General features: G+C 36.9%; 1 protein-coding gene across 8 annotated transcripts in view; it reads right to left on the bottom strand.

Moving 5' to 3' along the window:
• LOC132561579 (rap guanine nucleotide exchange factor 6-like) overlaps window positions 1–20,275 on the bottom strand; it is a 108,943-nt gene that overhangs the window by 69,647 nt on the left and 19,021 nt on the right. The window contains exon 1 of one of the 8 annotated variants that reach the window (XM_060226274.1): window positions 4,995–5,287. The exons of the other annotated variants lie outside the window; for them this stretch is intronic. Within the exon in view, the coding sequence (XP_060082257.1) occupies window positions 4,995–5,020 (26 nt within the window). The 5' untranslated portion in view covers window positions 5,021–5,287. Of the gene's footprint in view, window positions 1–4,994; window positions 5,288–20,275 lie in introns of those variants that run through there. 8 annotated transcript variants of the gene reach the window in all.

Raw genomic sequence — 20,275 nt, forward strand, 5'->3', positions numbered from 1 at the left:
ATAAGAACACGCACATCATACAACTCTACTGCTTCTACAGAACAAAGCATTAACATCAAGAACGACTTTCCTCGATATGCCTGTCTTTAGTTATCACAACGGGTACATTCAGATATATAGCCCTATGATATTCTAATTCTAAACAGCACCAATGTGAATCAGTCAATATAAGACAAGGACCATATTGTCTTAGGACAACAGAGTGAATAAAACAAGTCTCAAAGATGATAATCAAACTTTGGTTTAATCTGTACTAGCCAATGGAACGTTAAGTTCCAAGTCTCTAGGATATTTTAAATTGGGTTCATCAGCATTTTCAAATGACCATCAACACTAATGAATACAGTATCCTCAAACTCGGTCCTAACAAATCCCAAATTTCACCTGACTTCACCACCTTCAATGACTTGTGAGTGATGGTGTAGTTGAGAATCACTCAAAATTCTTCATCCAATATCACTCTCTTTTAAAACCACCAATGATAATGCTTACAGATTAATTATTAATTAGAGAATTCACAACTTACAGGTTGGGCATGTGTGGTAACTATTGTTACAGATGAATAATAGCCGTTAACATTTATCACATTGTACCGCAGAATATTGCTGGATCTTGCAAGTTGAAGAATAATTTCTGTAACACTATATGTTTGCTTGTTTCTTTGCAGTGTATATCACCTTGGTGCCGTTTACACCAGACAGCCATCATCATCAGCTGGCCCATAACGCCATGCACACATGAATCATGCACTTAGTGCTTCAAGAGAGCCACATGTACACCATCTCATTCTACCCTGAGGAGATGAAAAAGCAAAACAAAAAAAATGGCCACTTTTATTGTCATAAAGAGACATAGACAGAAATTTGTGTACCATAAATAATTCCAAAATTGTCACAAAAAAATCCAAAGACAAGTCTGTTGATAAGTGACAGAAGCAATGTGTTTCAGTTAAATTTCTATAATTCCACTGAAAGCCAAGGTTTTTTTCCTAACACATATAAATCAAGTTTATGAAAATCTCTTCAAAAAAGTACCTTAAAAACAAAAACTTCTAAAAAATCAATAGCTTTCTGAGAAATGAAAAACCACACACATGAAAATAGATAAAAAACACAACCTTCAGGTTCAATAGAAAATGATAAGATATTGAGGATAAGTACAAGATAAATTTGCCCTGTACTGTGAGATGATAGTAACTTGAGTGATGATGACTAACACTAAGTGAAGGCCCTCTGACACCTGACAATACACAGTAGTAGTGTCACTATGTGCCATTAGTGGAGATTTAACTTACGTCTTTGCAGCACTTCACACTATAGTATGGGTATCATCACTATTAGTACATTCATCTCTGGCAATATACACACGAATTTAGAAGTAAGTGACACATTACCTTGCCTTTTCATTAGCGTTAATGAGTAATAATTATTTTGGATACATGTTCAAACCATTAGCAGTTACAGCACTACTTGACCCTACCATCTCTACTGACAGAGCCCTACATCTTTCACAATCTTTCTTGGTAAACTCTTTCTGCCATCTTCACCACATATAATAGCCATTAAGGGGCTGGACCATCTCTTTGTGACACCACAATATCATGTGTCATCCTAAATGCTGTATAGAGAAAACATTCTTTTTATTTACATTCACAAAAATCCATTCATTTTTACTCAATGTAAAATGCATCCAAAAATAAAGACAAATATATTCACATTTCAAACATTACCTTCACCCTATTGGCAAAGCGGTTAAGGGGGTTAGAACAGTGAAACAACTTAGGTTTCTCTGTGTATGTAAGAGTTAGGGGTTAGAACAGTGAAACAACCTAGTTTCTCTGTATATGTAAGTGAGAGGGGTTAGAACAGTGAAACAACCTAGTTTCTCTGTATACGTAAGTGTTAGGGGTTAGAACAGTGAAACAACCTAGTTTCTCTGTATACGTAAGTGTTAGGGGTTAGAACAGTGAAACAACCTAGTTTCTCTGTATACGTAAGTGTTAGGGGTTAGAACAGTGAAACAACCTAGTTTCTCTGTATATGTAAGTGAGAGGGGTTAGAACAGTGAAACAACCTAGTTTCTCTGTATATGTAAGTGAGAGGGGTTAGAACAGTGAAACAACCTAGTTTCTCTGTATATGTAAGTGTTTGGGGTTAGAACTGTGAAACAACCTAGTTTCTCTGTATATGTAAGTGTTAGGGGTTAGAACAGTGAAACAACCTAGTTTCTCTGTATACGTAAGTGTTAGGGGTTAGAACAGTGAAACAACCTAGTTTCTCTGTATATGTAAGTGATAGGGGTATGAACTGTGAAACAACCTAGTTTCTCTGTATACGTAAGTGTTAGGGGTTAGAACAGTGAAACAACCTAGTGTCTCTGTATACGTAAGTGTTTGGGGTTAGAACAGTGAAACAACCTAGTTTCTCTGTATACGTAAGTGTTAGGGGTTAGAACTGTGAAACAACCTAGTTTCTCTGTATATGTAAGTGTTTGGGGTTAGAACAATGAAACAACCTAGTTTCTCTGTATACGTAATTGTTTGGGGTTAGAACTGTGAAACAACCTAGTTTCCCTGTATATGTAAGTGAGAGGGGTTAGAACAGTGAAACAACCTAGTGTCTCTGTATATGTAAGTGAGAGGGGTTAGAACAGTGAAACAACCTAGTTTCTCTGTATATGTAAGTGTTTGGGGTTAGAACAGTGAAACAACCTAGTTTCTCTGTATATGTAAGTGAGAGGGGTTAGAACAGTGAAACAATCTAGTGTCTCTGTATATGTAAGTGAGAGGGGTTAGAACAGTGAAACAACCTAGTGTCTCTGTATATGTAAGTGAGAGGGGTTAGAACAGTGAAACAACCTAGTGTCTCTGTATATGTAAGTGTTTGGGGTTAGAACAGTGAAACAACCTAGTGTCTCTGTATATGTAAGTGTTTGGGGTTAGAACAGTGAAACAACCTAGTGTCTCTGTATATGTAAGTGAGAGGGGTTAGAACAGTGAAACAACCTACTTTCTCTGTATATGTAAGTGAGAGGGGTTAGAACAGTGAAACAACCTAGTGTCTCTGTATATGTAAGTGAGAGGGGTTAGAACAGTGAAACAACCTAGATTCTCTGTATACGTAAGTGTTAGGGGTTAGAACAGTGAAACAACCTAGTGTCTCTGTATATGTAAGTGTTTGGGGTTAGAACAGTGAAACAACCTAGTGTCTCTGTATATGTAAGTGTTTGGGGTTAGAACAGTGAAACAACCTAGTTTCTCTGTATATGTAAGTGAGAGGGGTTAGAACAGTGAAACAACCTAGTGTCTCTGTATATGTAAGTGTTTGGGGTTAGAACTGTGAAACAACCTAGTTTCTCTGTATATGTAAGTGTTTGGGGTTAGAACAGTGAAACAACCTAGATTCTTTGTATACGTAAGTGTTAGGGGTTAGAACAGTGAAACAACCTAGTGTCTCTGTATACGTAAGTGTTAGGGGTTAGAACAGTGAAACAACCTAGATTCTCTGTATACGTAAGTGTTTGGGGTTAGAACAGTGAAACAACCTAGTTTCTCTGTATATGTAAGTGTTTGGGGTTAGAACAGTGAAACAACCTAGTGTCTCTGTATATGTAAGTGTTTGGGGTTAGAACAGTGAAACAACCTAGTTTCTCTGTATATGTAAGTGTTTGGGGTTAGAACAGTGAAACAACCTAGTGTCTCTGTATATGTAAGTGAGAGGGGTTAGAACAGTGAAACAACCTAGTTTCTCTGTATATGTAAGTGAGAGGGGTTAGAACAGTGAAACAACCTAGTGTCTCTGTATATGTAAGTGAGAGGGGTTAGAACAGTGAAACAACCTAGTGTCTCTGTATATGTACATGCCTATAACCTGATTGACAGATTATTTTTAGAAATTTTAGAAACAGAAAAAGTATCTACAAAAGTCAACAGTAAAGGTTTGAGCAGTGGCCCTGAGGGAGTCACCAAAAGGTCATCATCCTATATCTACTTACAGAAGCTGATAATACAATCCTCTACATTGAACTGATCTAACACATTCATCACATGTTGATCTCCATCTAATCCACTTATTTTTTTTTTATCAACTTCTTGAACTTTTCAAAGCTTATTTTTTTTAATCTTTCCTGTAAAATTGGAGACAGTTACTACTGATATGTTTTGAATTTTAAATTGTGAAGAAAATTAAAACCTGTATAAAGTATAACTTAATTTATCAAGTAATAGGCCAATGTCAGATAATAAGCCCACCCACATCTATGGTGTATTTCAAGACATCACCAAAATGCTATAATCTTTGCTCCATCTTAGGTGCATTTCCTAAATATGAAATATATATATATATATGAATATGAAATATGATTTGTCAAAGCCTTTTTGTTTACTTTTCTTCCACACGCAATAGGAAAGTCTTGATGATGATAAGCAATCTTTGTCAATGAGCCACAACAGGACATTTCCGACTCCAAAAATTAAGTAAAAAATACAGAGAATAAAAATGATCCTGCAAATAAGCATGAAACATGAACTTATTTCCAGCAACAAACCCATCAGTCCCGTATGTATTTCAGTTCTACAGAAATGCCAACAAATGCTCTACCAAAGCCGAGTAATAAGCCCATTGACTTATTTTGGGACAGAAATTATGTATTGGCCTCCTGGGCTTGTTAGTTGACAAATACGGTAATTTCCAGTTTATGTACTTGTAATGCACACGTGCATGTGTAATGCAACAAACAGCTCAGTGCCATATGTCTTTGCAATCTCCTCATGTTACGAATACCTTGTCAATACTTTTGATGATGCCGCATGAAGCTGAGACTTAACATTAATGTTAAAGCTTATAAAGTGGGGCATGATATATTCCTAGTAAATAAAGAATTACATACGAAACTTTAATTAGAGTATTAGCAAAGTAGTTAAATATACCACCATTTCAATGTCGTTTCTGACATACTACAGGGACATGTATACCAAGAGGTGTATGTCAACTTACCTGATAAATTCTACCTCCTGAATCATAATGGTACTGGCCTTATCTTTTTACTCATTAGCTGACAAACAACGGGTCATTATCTCCTCCACGGTATTTACTTGTTATTAACATCCAGAATACACAATTTTCTTGTACAAGAGTGAAAATTTGGTAGAAACTGTTAAAGAAAAACCTTGTCATTTGGAATTTACACTTTAATCCAGGAAGAAGGACCAACACTTAAGTAACTAAAACCATATTGAGGTAGTTATCACATTTCGTTATCCCAACACCAGGTCAATATCCCAATATGAGGTCAACATAGATCAAAGTCCCTCATTGTATTAAGTTAACAAGTACACCAGATTAACGTTAATCAATCCAGGTCCTATTGGCTGTGTCTCATCTTAAACTTCCAAAGCATTTTTTAAAAGTTAAGAAAATGTGGACGTCACATCAATATCAACATTCTGTTGAATACCGGTAGACATTTCCTCCTCACTGTGAAAGCTGTTTATGATGTCAATACCTCATTGTCAGTAATACTGTGTCAAAAACACTAATATTTCATCATAGATATGTTATATCTTCCTTAATGTCATCAAATTCTGACGAAGGCCTGACACACAACCTCTTCGATAAAAACTCTCAAAGCCAATCCCTTGTGAGACAAGTCTTAAGACGATCAGTCCAATTTCAACGCCATCACGCATCCACATTTACACAGGAAAAGGCTGGAGGTAAAACATTTAGAAAACTCTGTGAAATTGAGCTGATAGGAGAGTTCCTCAAATGAGGGAGACGGATGTTTTGGATATGAAACAGTCACTCCAGCCACTGTACCATTTCACTTCTATCTACACTCAATACAGCTCCTCTAATCTGGTTTCCAAGTCTGTGCCAACTTTTTTATACTGTATACCTATACCTACAAACACACATATATATATATATCTAAACACAGAGATAGGATATATTACACAAATGCTTCAGCTATCTTAACTGTACTCCAAAGAGAGCTAGTCTGCAGGATCCTGTCATAATTGGCTATATACAGCTCTAAAACATTCTAGGCACTGCAGCAAGTCATTTTGAATTCCACTAATTGGCCCCAGTACTTATGAGTAACCAGATACTTTACATAAGATTGTGTTGAGCGTCACACTATGGTATAGACTTCCCAACAATTACGCCACACACTGCCAGTGCTCTGCATTTCAAATCTCAAATATGTCTCGAAACTAATCAGGAAAATTATGCCAGGCACAATTCAGATCCTGCTCCGTCATTAATTAATAAATACTTTGGATAATTCATTCAGGAATTCCGGAATGATGTCACTTAAAATCTTGCTGGGACAACAATGATCGCACAACTTTTCAAATTGAATCAAAGAAAACTTTTCAATGTAAAGTTGTGTATAGGGAAATATGAAGTATATAAGTGATTAGATAATCAACATTTTAAATGAAATCCCTGCGAGATGTGACCATAACACCATAGGCTATCTCTAATATCACAACTTTATTTGTCTCATCTCAATTAATATGTGAATAAAGACTACCAGTGACTATCTTTAAAATATCTGAATATTTCTGTGAGCAGTGCATTTAAGTATAAATGTTTGACAAATATCTATGAATAGTAACATGAACTGTGACCTTGACATTGAAACTCAAAAACACAGCCTTACCCCAAGTATAATGTCAATGTTGACCTTCATATGAATTTTGACCAAACATGTTAAATAGTAAAGTTGTTAGTCAATGATTCTGGATGGGACATGACATGACGTTGGTAACACTAGTATTACATGCTGGGATGGGACATGACATGATGTTGGTAACACTAGTATTACATGCTGGGATGGGACATGACATGATGTTGGTAACACTAGTATTACATGCTGGGATGGGACATGACATGATGTTGGTAACACTAGTATGACATGCTGGGAAGGGACATGACATGATGTTGGTAACACTAGTATTACATGCTGGGATGGGACATGACGTGATGTTGGTAACATTAGTATGACAAGCTGGGATGGGACATGACATGATGTTGGTAACACTAGTATTACATGCTGGGATGGGACATGACATGATGTTGGTAACACTAGTATTACATGCTGGGATGGGACATGACATGATGTTGGTAACACTAGTATGACATGCTGGGATGGGACATGACATGATGTTGGTAACACTAGTATTACATGCTGGGATGGGACATGACATGATGTTGGTAACACTAGTATTACATGCTGGGATGGGACATGACGTGATGTTGGTAACATTAGTATGACAAGCTGGGATGGGACATGACATGATGTTGGTAACACTAGTATTACATGCTGGGATGGGACATGACATGATGTTGGTAACACTAGTATTACATGCTGGGATGGGACATGACATGACGTTGGTAACACTAGTATGACATGCTGGGATGGGACATGACATGATGTTGGTAACACTAGTATTACATGCCTTAATACTCCCACCTAACCCCAATAAAAAGGCAGAGTATAAAGTGCATCAGAATTGCTGGATTCTTTGACCACCATCAGGTTCAGCAGTAATGGATGTTGTTAATGTAGAGTGATTGTAATTACAATGATATAATTAAAACTACTATTCTTTTTCTATCAAGGAACATGTTTCAAGATTCACATTTAAAGAATCATTGATTTCATTGCAAGTGGGTCAACAGAACTTCAGATATTGGGTCAAAAAATAAACAAACGAAAAATGGACAGACAAACAGACAGACCTGATTACCACCTGATTACTATAGGTGTCCTGCTATGCTGAGCCATAATTAGTTAGGAAATGTTGAGCATGTGCAATGGTTTGTCTTAAGGCTGATATTTAGATTATGCATAAAATCTAGCTCATGCTCTATAAAACCTGTTGTAGAATTTTGGGAGAAGAATTCGAGAATTGCCCTTCAGCATATCCTGTTTGACACATCACCATTAACTCAACATGCACAACATCACCATTAACTCAACATGCACATATGTATATTAGCCAACAAATGAAAAGGGAATGTACTATTTTTTTTTCGGAGCCTCATTTCCAAAATTTTGATTAGCCTAGCCTAGTGTCTCAAAGGAAAAGAAAGAGTTCAGGGCTCAAATATTTGAGTCCGAAAATCACGATTGTAAATTAAAAGCCATCATCAACAACCACACCAGCTAACATGAATTTTGCCAAACTAGACAATCAAGTATTTCTTGGAGGGAAGCATAATTAAAGATGCAAATATGCTTTTTTTATGTCAATAATGACAACACATACACAGCCAAGTATGCAGAAATTTTCCCCTCGATTTCCCCCCCTCTATATTTTATATTAATTAACAAAAATATACCATATTTAATTCTCAAGTTTGAATTATCATTCTTTACTGTTAATTTTTTTCCCACATTTTCTTTTTTCATTACAAAAAGTAAATTAAAAAAGATCACACCAATCTAAAACTATATCATAACTTAAATATTGGTTACTTTACTTAATGAAAATGTGTGTTTCAAGACACTAGAAATCCTAGGAACAACAATGCCATAAAATCAATTTATTGGAATCTATCAGATAAGCATACCCTGCCATATTAGTTACTACTATTTTCCATAAAAATTAATAAATTCCATCATTTTTTTTCTATCAAATATCACTGATAGCAAACACAACACCTGACTGTCATTATGATTTTGCCTTTTATTCAAGCTTATGCAGGCTACCTTTATAAACTTGTAGGCCACATGTAGAGTACATGAGTTTAATTAGTGAACATCTGTTACACAAAAGTCTCTGACTGAGACAATCAGACCCCATGTTACAGGTCTGTATCATAACTCCTTAAGGCAGGCAGTCTCAGCATAGTTAGGAAAATACATCACGTCAAACGGTTTCATTGTAAAACATTTCTACAGTAAAATGTCTACAAAATCTTACCTCTCCAATATGACCACTTTTTCAATTATTTCATCGATTTGATTTGAACCTGCGTTGAAAAACCACCTCCCTGGTACAAACCACCATGAACCTCCTAAATATACATTTTCAGTCAATCCAGGCCCTAAAGCAAGATCTGACACTTAATGTCTTCATTTACAAATTCTTGACATTCTCACCAAAATCAAAAATAGTAGTCATGACCTACCAAAGGATCATTTAAATACAGAGAGTTCTGAAGTTTAAATTTTATAAATTCTATGTTAAGTTGATAATGCTTTGACATTTGTGTTGCAGCCCCATCCTGTACAATAGGAAGATAGGTGTGTTTTCTACCATCTGTGACAGGTATATATACAATGTACATATGTACCTGTGTCTGTCTATGTCAGAAAATACTGGATAACATCACAGAACATTCACTCTTACCACACTGAAAGAAAGCTCTACTAACACTTACACACTTACCACACTGAAACAAAGCCCCCCCCCCTCCCCCCAGCTTAACACTCACACACTCTTACCTCACTGAAACAAAGCCCAACTAACACTCACAACTTTATCTGAATTCCACCCAGGAATCTTAATCATAAAAGACAAAGTTGTTACATAATTTTGCAATTTATAAAGGACTCAAATTTCATACATGTTTTCAAACTGAAAACTCTAATTATGTCCAAACCTAAATAATATATCATACACGACTTTGCATATAGGAGGAAATATATCAAACAGATATATACAGATATATACAGATATCAATATTTCACTTACAACCATAAATATTTTATAGATTAAACTTTACAGAAAAGTCTTTGATATATAGAATTCAGGTGATCATGCCTACCTGCACAGGTATAGAAAACCAGTATTTATTTTTTTTAAAAATCATATTTCTTATGTATCATAAATCACTTATACATACAAAGACAGAATTTATGATACACAAATAACATTGAAGCCTTTCATGTTCATACAGATATATATTCCCTGTCTTGTTGAGATGAAAGGGAGATAACTCTCAAAATCAAAATATGTAGCTTTTTTCACCTCATCTTGATAAGAATATAAAACACCAATAAATAAAAAAAAAATCTTAAATCATGAATCAAAAATTGACAAATAGGCCAAAAATCTCTCAATTTTAACAACCATTCCTATTTGAACACTACATCAAGGCTGTTGATATTCTAACAAGTCAACTCCCTTGTGATTGCACCTTGTGGAAAAAAAACATCATTTATTCATGGCAGGTTAGGTCATCATTCACATGTGATGCTAAAACTTGATAGTCATATTGACATCATGATAATACACAAGCATTAATTTTCCATAAAATTCATAACAACTTCATTACTTCTTAATGACTAGCAGAAACTGCTCTTGGTGAGGAAGAGCTCTCTAGAGTGTAAATCCCTACCAGTTTGCTATCATTTTAAGATTAGTTTTCTGAAAGTACAGCAATGAAACACTTTACTGAAGATCACCTCTTTAGTAGGTTAATTATCCACAAGGTCATGCTAAAAAATCTTTCATTTATGACAAAAAATTAAGGAAAATTTATAGTATAGCTCTAAGTGAAAACAACTTTGCAAAATTTTAAATATAGTGACCAAACTTTTCCGTCATTCTGAAATATAATCTTACAAAAAGTAAAGAACACTGACATGGGATGTCAGGACAAATAAAACTTGGGCTGAGTTATACAGAGACTGTTTACATGATAAGAAACCCAGATTGAGGAAGTGTCATATGATATCTCACCATCTCATGTTCACTAAGTTAGACACTTTAAACTTATCCTATACCCATATACTGCATACATGCAGGTCATGACTGTATCAAATTACGTTTAGTCTTGAATATATTAACATCCATATTCTGAATGAAATAAATAACTATATCAGTTACAATGTACCAAATACAGTAACGATACTTGGTGCCTCCTAAACAACACAAATTTCGGATTTAGATTCCAATATTAAAACCCAAATGCTGCCAAACGAAATAATTGAAATTTAAGTGTATGTATATTAACATTTTGTTAAAATTCAAAAAAAAAAAAAAGAAAACTTCCTTGAGATTTTCACAATCCTTACAATTGTTTATACTTACATTACCCAGTAGGAGTTTTGGTTATCACCACACTACACAGCACACAGGTAAGAATTCTAATTTATGAAGAACAAACAGATATGACGTAGAGGGGCTAAATTTCCACGACAGAAAATACCTTAACAATGCTTTCGCAATGTACATATTATATATATATATACAGGTAAAACAAGCATAGGTAGAACTCATTGTTCTAACCATCATAAATGTGTATTGTCCAGAGACATACCTATTGTCCTGTCTTGTTAGCTCAGTGTTGTGTCCACAAGATATCTTTTCATTAATTAACAGATAGATATGTATAAGTCTATATATACATGTGTTAATTAAACAAACATAAGTATATATATATATATACATGTGTTAATCAAACAAACACATTACATTCTTATAGAATGAGCTGTCTTGCTTAAGATTTACAATTTTGACAAGAAACTGTCGTGATATACACATCTTTTAGCAGGAAGTGACAAGATAAAGCACATATCACTGATACAATCAAGATAACTCACCTGATATGGAAGAGAGATTTGTTTAACTCACCTGATAACAATAAATGTCTTTCAACCATTCAACTGTTTTCTAGTTTTGTCTAGATCCAGATAAATATTTACAATCGATTCTTCACCATTATACACAATGTACAAGAACAATCTCAGGTCATTTACACTCCACAAAACACGACGGGTGCGAAGACATAATCTAAATACCTGGCCACAACCATACAAGTACATTAGAAATGTAACACCCTTATGGAGGTACTTTTCAAGTGCTTTCAGTGGTAAAAAAGTCAAATGTGATCAGGTTTATTTTTTTCAAAAAAGTCAAATAAAATCAACATATTTACACTCAAACTCTACACACTTCACTGATTGCTAATAACAATAATTGTAAATTTTGTTATCCAATTTTGTCAAAAATTATTTTTTTTCATTAGGCTGACATAGACTTAACTTAATTTTGACATCTATGTTAGGAATGTATGACGCAGTGCTACTGTGTAAGATAGGTTACAACTCTGCTTTTTGTACAAAAACCATCAACCGTTACTGAACACCACATATCGTCACCGGAGAACAGCTTACAGTAACATTAGGTAATCCTTAATTGCTTATTTCATACCACTATTATCCAATTATCAATATCCATTCTTTTTATTCATCTGTGAACCACATTGATCCGAAGTTACAGTTTTTTTTTTTGTTGTTGTTTTTTTGCTTAATGACCTATTCAAAAAAACATTTATGAAACAATAATTTCGGTCGATATTAAGAATTTTTTTTGTAATTAATTAAATTAATATTGAATAAAACTGATATCAAATCCTTGCATTGCTTTTTACAAAATTTCTGAAGGGAAAAAAATTAGAAGAAAAGAAGTATCTTTTTTCTAAAATACAAAGTCAGACCAATTAAATCAAATGGATACCCACCAGGTATTCATTTTTAAACTTAGATGTACCAGACATTTCAAATGAGAGTTATTCCTAAAATGCATTTTATACAGCTGTTGTTTTTTTTCTAAATTCCTAGCAAATATTTTTTTGTGAAAAACCACTGCATTATTTAAAAAATAAAGCACTCCAATTTTAATCTTGTTTGTTATAGTGAAGAATCAAATCAAATGAACAATCTCTCTTTGGTTTAGCAAACTCTGTTCAATAATTAAAGAAAGTATCCCAGTGCTGCACTAAGGAACCCAAACATGCTGTCCACTAAAATGCCAGGAAATGTTTTTGATTCCTGTAAACAATGGTTACCAGGTGAAATTCCGTGTTGTTTTGACTACAACTAAAACAGGACTGTAATATACTCAAAGAGATATGGACAGACAATGATACTATAGCTGTTCTGATGAGAACCATGGCGAGGTTGACTGCCTCTAAATCAAATCTCACAACGCAGGACAACTGTAACAACATCTTTCCAATTTTGTTTCCAAAAATGTGTTCCGTAATTTCCTATTTTGGTTTTTAAAAGTCACAGAGGATGCATGTGACATGTGACATGGTAATCTAAGATGGGAGCTTCAATATAGGTCAGGAGGCAATCTTGGATGATGGTTTTTACTAAACTCCACCTGGGTTCCCTAAAAGTCACTCGATCCTTGTCTGATGAGAATCAAAATTATTGGGTATATAGACAAAGAATTTCACTTCTGGACAATACGTATATTTTTCCTGAGCCCATCACAAGGGGAGAATACTTAAGACTACTGAAATAAAACCTAACTCAAGCAACCAATTATTGAATGGCAACCCCTCCCTCCCCCCAACAATTACCAAATTATCTCCCTTGATGAGAAAATCATTGTGCTATCCTGAGCTATCCTTTCAGTAATTGTGGATACCATCGTTGATAAATGAAATATCTCACTGATTGCAAAGTAATTCTGTTTCCTTTCAGAAAAAAAATTTAAGAATCATTACATCGACACATTTTAAAAAAATACATAGCAGATAATTCTTATTATCATTGTCTGTCAAAATAATTACTGAAAGCAATAACCTTAATACAATATATATCTATCTTTAGGCCATCTAATTTTTCCAGTCCGTCTGAAGAACTAAACACATACAACTATGCACTAAGGGATTCCTACTAAATAAATTTCAGTTCTATTGATGTCTACATGTTATATTCAGCTTGAAACAATTTGTTAGTTAGAATTAGTTAGTCTGGTGTGCGACCGGATGGGTTGTCATGCTACTGTGGCCAGATATGCCATTTCAGTGTGATAACACTATAATAAAAAGTACCTTGGAGTGTCATTAGTGGACAATACCTTTTAACACTCATAACCTTATGTAGTTGTTATGACAATATATGAGCTTAAACAATCAAAAAATAGAATCAAAATGCAATTTGAAAGATTCCACCATTAATTGTGGTGAACCAACCATGGAGATTAAATATAAGATGTAGACAACAGTGGCTCTACCAAAGATTAAGCTCACTTGCCCTTCAGATTTATGTGTACACACCTAATAAGAAACATACCTCATACTAATATGCTTAAAATGAATGGGCCAAATCTGTATTTTTTTAAACTCCTGAGAAATAATCCTAAAGCATATGGTTTGTACGTTTACTACGACAGACAAAAGCCCTCAAGTCTGGCCGAGTCTACCCACCAGACAGGGCAGTGGATTTCTGTATGGGGAAGGAAGGCTGTGAGGTTTGGATTGGGTTCAGATGTTGAGAGAAACTGAAAGAAAATAAGGGGCTAGGAAACTATTCTATGTATGAGTCACATTCACAGCAGCACAGTGAAACAGCATGCCAGCATTCTAGTTTTGACAAGCTACAAATTGTACTTTTTCTTTATTTCTTACATAATTAGTTGTGCGATTCCATGTGGTTCAAGAAAAAGGAAACTAAGGAAAAAGAACAATTTTGTTTGATTCTGTTTTTTTTTTTTTTTCAAATAACCATATGTGTCTGACTCAATGAACTGGTTATATAGTGTGGTATCTGAATTTAGCTGAAGATTTCAAGGGTTCCTGGTATTTTCGAGGAGATGATATGAGTTTTATAATTTCATGAAAATTAAGTCAACAAAGAAAAAAGTTATGCATTTCATGACTTCCCCAAAGACATAAACCCAGAAAATGTTAACCATCCAAAAAAAAAAAAAAAAAAATAAAGAAAATTTCCAGTAGCTGGGTCCTTCAGTTTATTTACTATTGACCAAGTAGATAAGTCCTATACTTAAATAACATTATCAACTCAGGAGGCTTTAGGAGATACAGCAACTTTTACAATAAAATTAACTCAGCCACATGGACAAGGACAACAAGTCATCACATTGATATTGACCATTAGAGCTAAAAATCTGAAAATGTTGACAACAAATTATATACAATACTTTTGGACATTACTCTAAAGGGACTTAATATGGACATTAGTTTGTTGTCAGTGTTTGTATGTTGGCTATGGAGCCTTAATGTTGTCCATATTCATAATGGCAAAGCTGACCAAATGTCATATGCAGATGTGATGTAGTGTCCCCTGCACTCAATGACCTTTCATATACTCTTATTTCTTTATCCTGAAATAAACCCAGGGAATTTATTTATTCCTTTATACATAATGTTGGGTGGTCAGGTGGTGCAGTGGTAACACACTCGCCTTTCACCTACACATTCGGGGTTCAATTCTCATAACGGATGTGGAAAAGTATGGAAGTACACGCCCAACCACATGGGTTGTCTCCACATACTCAGGTTTCCTCCCACATTAAGACTCCTAGCACACTTCGACAGCCTGTTTCATAATTGTTGTAAAATAAATAAAGTTTATGCCTATACATAATGTCATAGGGTGGGCATAAAAAAGCACAATAAAAAAGCATTTTTATGAATTGTTACAAAATAAGATTACAATTATATGAGTGGGCTTATTAGTGAGCATGGGTTTACAGCCAGGTACATATGGTAATATGTAGACTGTCTAAATATTCAAAACACAAGATAAACTTGATTTCGCTTTTTCATAATGATATTCAAATTTATCAACAATCCAAGGCTTCTCTTTCTCAAACTTGTCCATCAAAACATACAACAAAGATCTATTTTAAGACGACCTTCATTTCTCTTACTAGCATCACTATTAATGTTCCACTAATAAAAATTCTTAAACATGTTTCATCCATAAAACTCATGAATATTCATGAAGATGACGCTTAACTATACCTGCAGGTCATATTACACATAAATTGACCTAGTGTGACTTGCCTACATAATATACATCATACACCTGGCAACTACATACATAGTTGTGGAATAGCTCACCTGGCTAATCACAGACTCTCATACCTCACCTCACTCACCTTCACCTGGCCAAATAACACACAACACACTTCCCTTGAAAGCTTCACTGTTTACTCCATGTTTACATTTGATGGTATAATTACATACCAGACATGTACTCTCATGATTTACAATGCACTTCCAACACATGTATTCATGTTAAGGAAATGAATCTTATACTGTTTTCTCAAAAATATCTTGAGTAACATGTCACACAATGCAGAAAGTAGGAGGTTAAACATATCAAAAATTAGTGGCAATCTTATCAGATCAAAACAGAAAGGATATTGTAGGAACTGCCCCTAACTTTTTATTTTTTGTTTTTGTTTTGGTTTCCTTAACTGCATTAAAAGCTATATGACTGTCAGAGTGCAGAAACAGGTTCATAGGCCAGAGCCTGATCAGGAGTATCTAGATTGTTTATCAATCAGACTACAGCCCCAGTCTGGAATCCAGACTGGAACTAGGGCATCAAGCATGCTACAGCCCCAGTCTGGAATCCTTGGAGCTAGAGCATCAAGCATGCTACAGCCCCAGTCTGGAGTCCTTGGGGGTGGGGCATCAAGCATGCTACAGCCCCAGTCTGGAATCCTTGGAGCTAGGGCATCAAGCATGCTACAGCCCCAGTCTGGAGTCCTTGGGGGTGGGGCATCAAGCATGCTACAGCCCCAGTCTGGAGTCCTTGGGAGTGGGGCATCAATCATGCTACAGCCCCAGTCTGGAATCCTTGGAGCTAGGGCATCAAGCATGCTACAGCCCAGTCTGGAGTCCTTGGGGGTGGGGCATCAAGCGTGCCACAGCCCCAGTCTGGAGTCCTTGGGGGTGGGGCATCAAGCATGCTACAGCCCCAGTCTGGAGTCCTTGGGGTGGGGCATCAAGCATGCCACAGCCCCAGTCTGGAATCCTTGGAGCTAGGGCATCAAGCATGCCACAGCCCAGTCTGGAGTCCTTGGGAGTGGGGCATCAATCATGCTACAGCCCCAGTCTGGAATCCTTGGGGGTGGGGCATCAAGCATGCTACAGCCCCAGTCTGGAGTCCTTGGGGTGGGGCATCAAGTATGCCACAGCCCCAGTCTGGAGACCTTGGGGGTGGGGCATCAAGCATGCTACAGCCCCAGTCTGGAGACCTTGGGGGTGGGGCATCAAGCATGCTACAGCCCCAGTCTGGAGACCTTGGGGGTGGGGCATCAAGCATGCTACAGCCCCAGTCTGAAATCCTTGGAGCTAGGGCATCAAGCATGCTACAGCCCCAGTCTGGAGTCCTTGGGGTTGGGGCATCAAGCATGCCACAGTCCCAGTCTGGAGTCCTTGGGGGTGGGGCATCAAGCATGCTACAGCCCCAGTCTGGAGACCTTAGGGGTGGGGCATCAAGCAGGTTACAACCCCAGACTGGAATCCTTGGCGATGGGGCATCAAGCAGGTTACAACCCCAGACTGGAGTCCTTGGGGGTGGGGCATCATGCAGGTTACAACCCCAGCCTGGAGTCCTTGAGGGTGGGGCATCAAGTGGGCAGTAGCCAGCCAGAAGCCCTACCCTAAAGACCCTAGATGTAATCAAGTATCAAGCAGCCTATAGTTCCAGCCTGGACACCCTTTAGGTAGAGTATAAGTAATCAAGACCTCTCTATGCAGACAATTAATTAGTAATCTCTCTATACAGTCCATTTAACATAGTCAACCCTTTATAAAGACAATTCAAAATAGAGTTGCCCCTTTATAAAGACAATTTAATACACAGTCATCTCTCTATACAGATCATCCTACACCTACCATTCTGTAGAAAGAAACCATCCTACTCTGCAATGTTAAAGGTTCCATTAGAAGTGTTGGTAACTTCACATCACATGTATACACAGCTCATTCACTTAGCTGACAGTCTGACACTGGAGTCAGAAAGCCATATTGATTGCTTGCTATTGTTTCATACCTACAGTGTTGGTTATAGAGATTTCTGTTGCAAATGGAAAATTTCCTCATCAGGGATGCTTAAAGTAATCTTATTAGTGGGGCAAGTGTTATATAATATCTGATACAGCTATCTCACTAGCACATTACAACAGACAAGACATCACACCAGGACATCACAACAGACAGGACATAACACAAGGACATCACAACAGACAGGACACCACAACAGACAGGACATCCCACTAGGACATCACAACAGACAGGACACCACAACAGACAGGACATAACACAAAGATGTCACAACAGACAGGACATCACAACGGAAAGGACATAACACTAAGACATCGCAACAGACAGGACATCACACTAGGACACCACAACAGACAGGACATCACACTAGGACACCACAACAGACAGGACATCACACTAGGACACCACAACAGACAGGACATCACCCTAGGACATCACAACAGACAAAACATCACAACAGACAGGACATCACACTAGGACACCACAACTGACAAGACATCACAACAGACAGGACATCACAACATGACATCACAACAGACAGGACATCACCCTAGGACATCACAACAAACAGCCCATCACACTAAGATATCACAACAGACAGGACATCATACCAGACAGGACATCACACCAAAACATCATAACAGACAGGATATCACACCAGACAGGACATCACACCAAAACATCATAACAGACAGGACATCACACCAAAACATCACAAAGGACAGGACATCACACCAGACAGGACATCACACAAAAATATCATCACAGACAGGACATCACACCAGACAGGGCATCACACCAAAACATCATAACAGACAGGACATCACACCAGACAGGACATCAAACCAGACAGGACATCACACCAAAACATCACAACAGACAGGACATCACACCAAAACATCACAACAGACAAGACATAACACCAGGACATTAAAGCAGGACTGTGATGTAACACTGTAGCATGGACACATATTCAGATATCTTGACACTCATTTAGATATCTGGACACTCATTCAGATATCTGGACACATATTCAGATATCTGGACACATATTCAGATATCTGGACACTCATTTAGATATCTAGACACATATTCAGATATCTGGACACATATTCAGATATCTGGACACTCATTTAGATATCTGGACACATATTCAGATATCTGGATACTCATTCAGATATCATGATTTATGTACAAATGTAAAAAGATAAAACTTTGACGACATCAAACAGAAATCACCTTTTCAGGATATTAGTCTGTTGAGCTGTCAAACTAGGATACAGCAGCCACCAAGAATTACAGTCCTAGTACCAGGAAGCACCTGGAGACCATTCCCTCATACTGTATCTCTGCTAGACCTCTTCTCTTCACCAGCCAGATGGGGTTTAGTAATTACAGAAAATCATAGAAGGCTTTTCAGGGTATTGATCTGGGCATCGTACAGCTATCAAACACACATCCTGATAGATACTTGGATTCAGACTACAGAGAGGCTTAACAGAAAACCTGTCTAAGGCAGCAGTTCTCAATGTCCTTTCACCAAACATCTATAAAGGAGATTGTTCAAAGTGCCATCGTCAAAGAAATGACAACTTGTCTGTACAGGACAGCTCTCAATGTATCATCACCCCAGACAACCTTTCTTTACAGGACAACTCTCAATGTATCATCACCCTAAACAGCCTGTCTATACAGAACAGTTCTCAATGTACTAGATAATGACCTCTAAAAACCTGTCTATACAGGATAACACTTAACGTATCATCACTCCAGACAACTTGTCTATACAGGACAACTCTCAATGTACTAGATCATCACCCCAGACAACCTGTCTATACAGTACAGTTCTCATTGTATCATCCCCCAGACAAACTGTCTTTACAGGACAGCTCTCAATGTATCATCACCCCAGACAACCTGTCTATACAGGATAACACTTAACGTATCATCACTCCAGACAACTTGTCTATACAGGACAACTCTCAATGTACTAGATCGTCACCCCAGACAACCTGTCTATACAGCACAGTTCTCATTGTATCATCCCCCAGACAAACTGTCTTTACAGGACAGCTCTCAATGTACCATCACCCTAAACAACCTGTCTATACAGAACAGTTCTGAATGTACTAGATCATAACCTCTGAAAACTTGTCTATACAGGACAGCTCTCAATGTATCATCACCCCAGACAACCTGTCTATACAGGACAGCTCTCAATGTATCATCACCCCAGACAACTTGTCTATACAGGACAACTCTCAACGTACGAGATTGTCACCCCAGACAACTTGTCTATACAGGACAGCTCTCAACGTACGAGATTGTCACCCCAGACAACCTGTCTATACAGGACAACTCTCAACGTACGAGATTGTCACCCCAGACAACCTGTCTATACAGGACAGCTCTCAACGTACGAGATTGTCACCCCAGACAACCTGTCTATACAGGACAGCTCTCAACGTACGAGATTG

This window comes from Ylistrum balloti, unplaced genomic scaffold (assembly GCF_031769215.1).
Source record: "Ylistrum balloti isolate Yb309-2 unplaced genomic scaffold, AGI_CSIRO_Ybal_v1 Utg371226, whole genome shotgun sequence".
Lineage (NCBI taxonomy): Eukaryota > Metazoa > Mollusca > Bivalvia > Pectinida > Pectinidae > Ylistrum > Ylistrum balloti.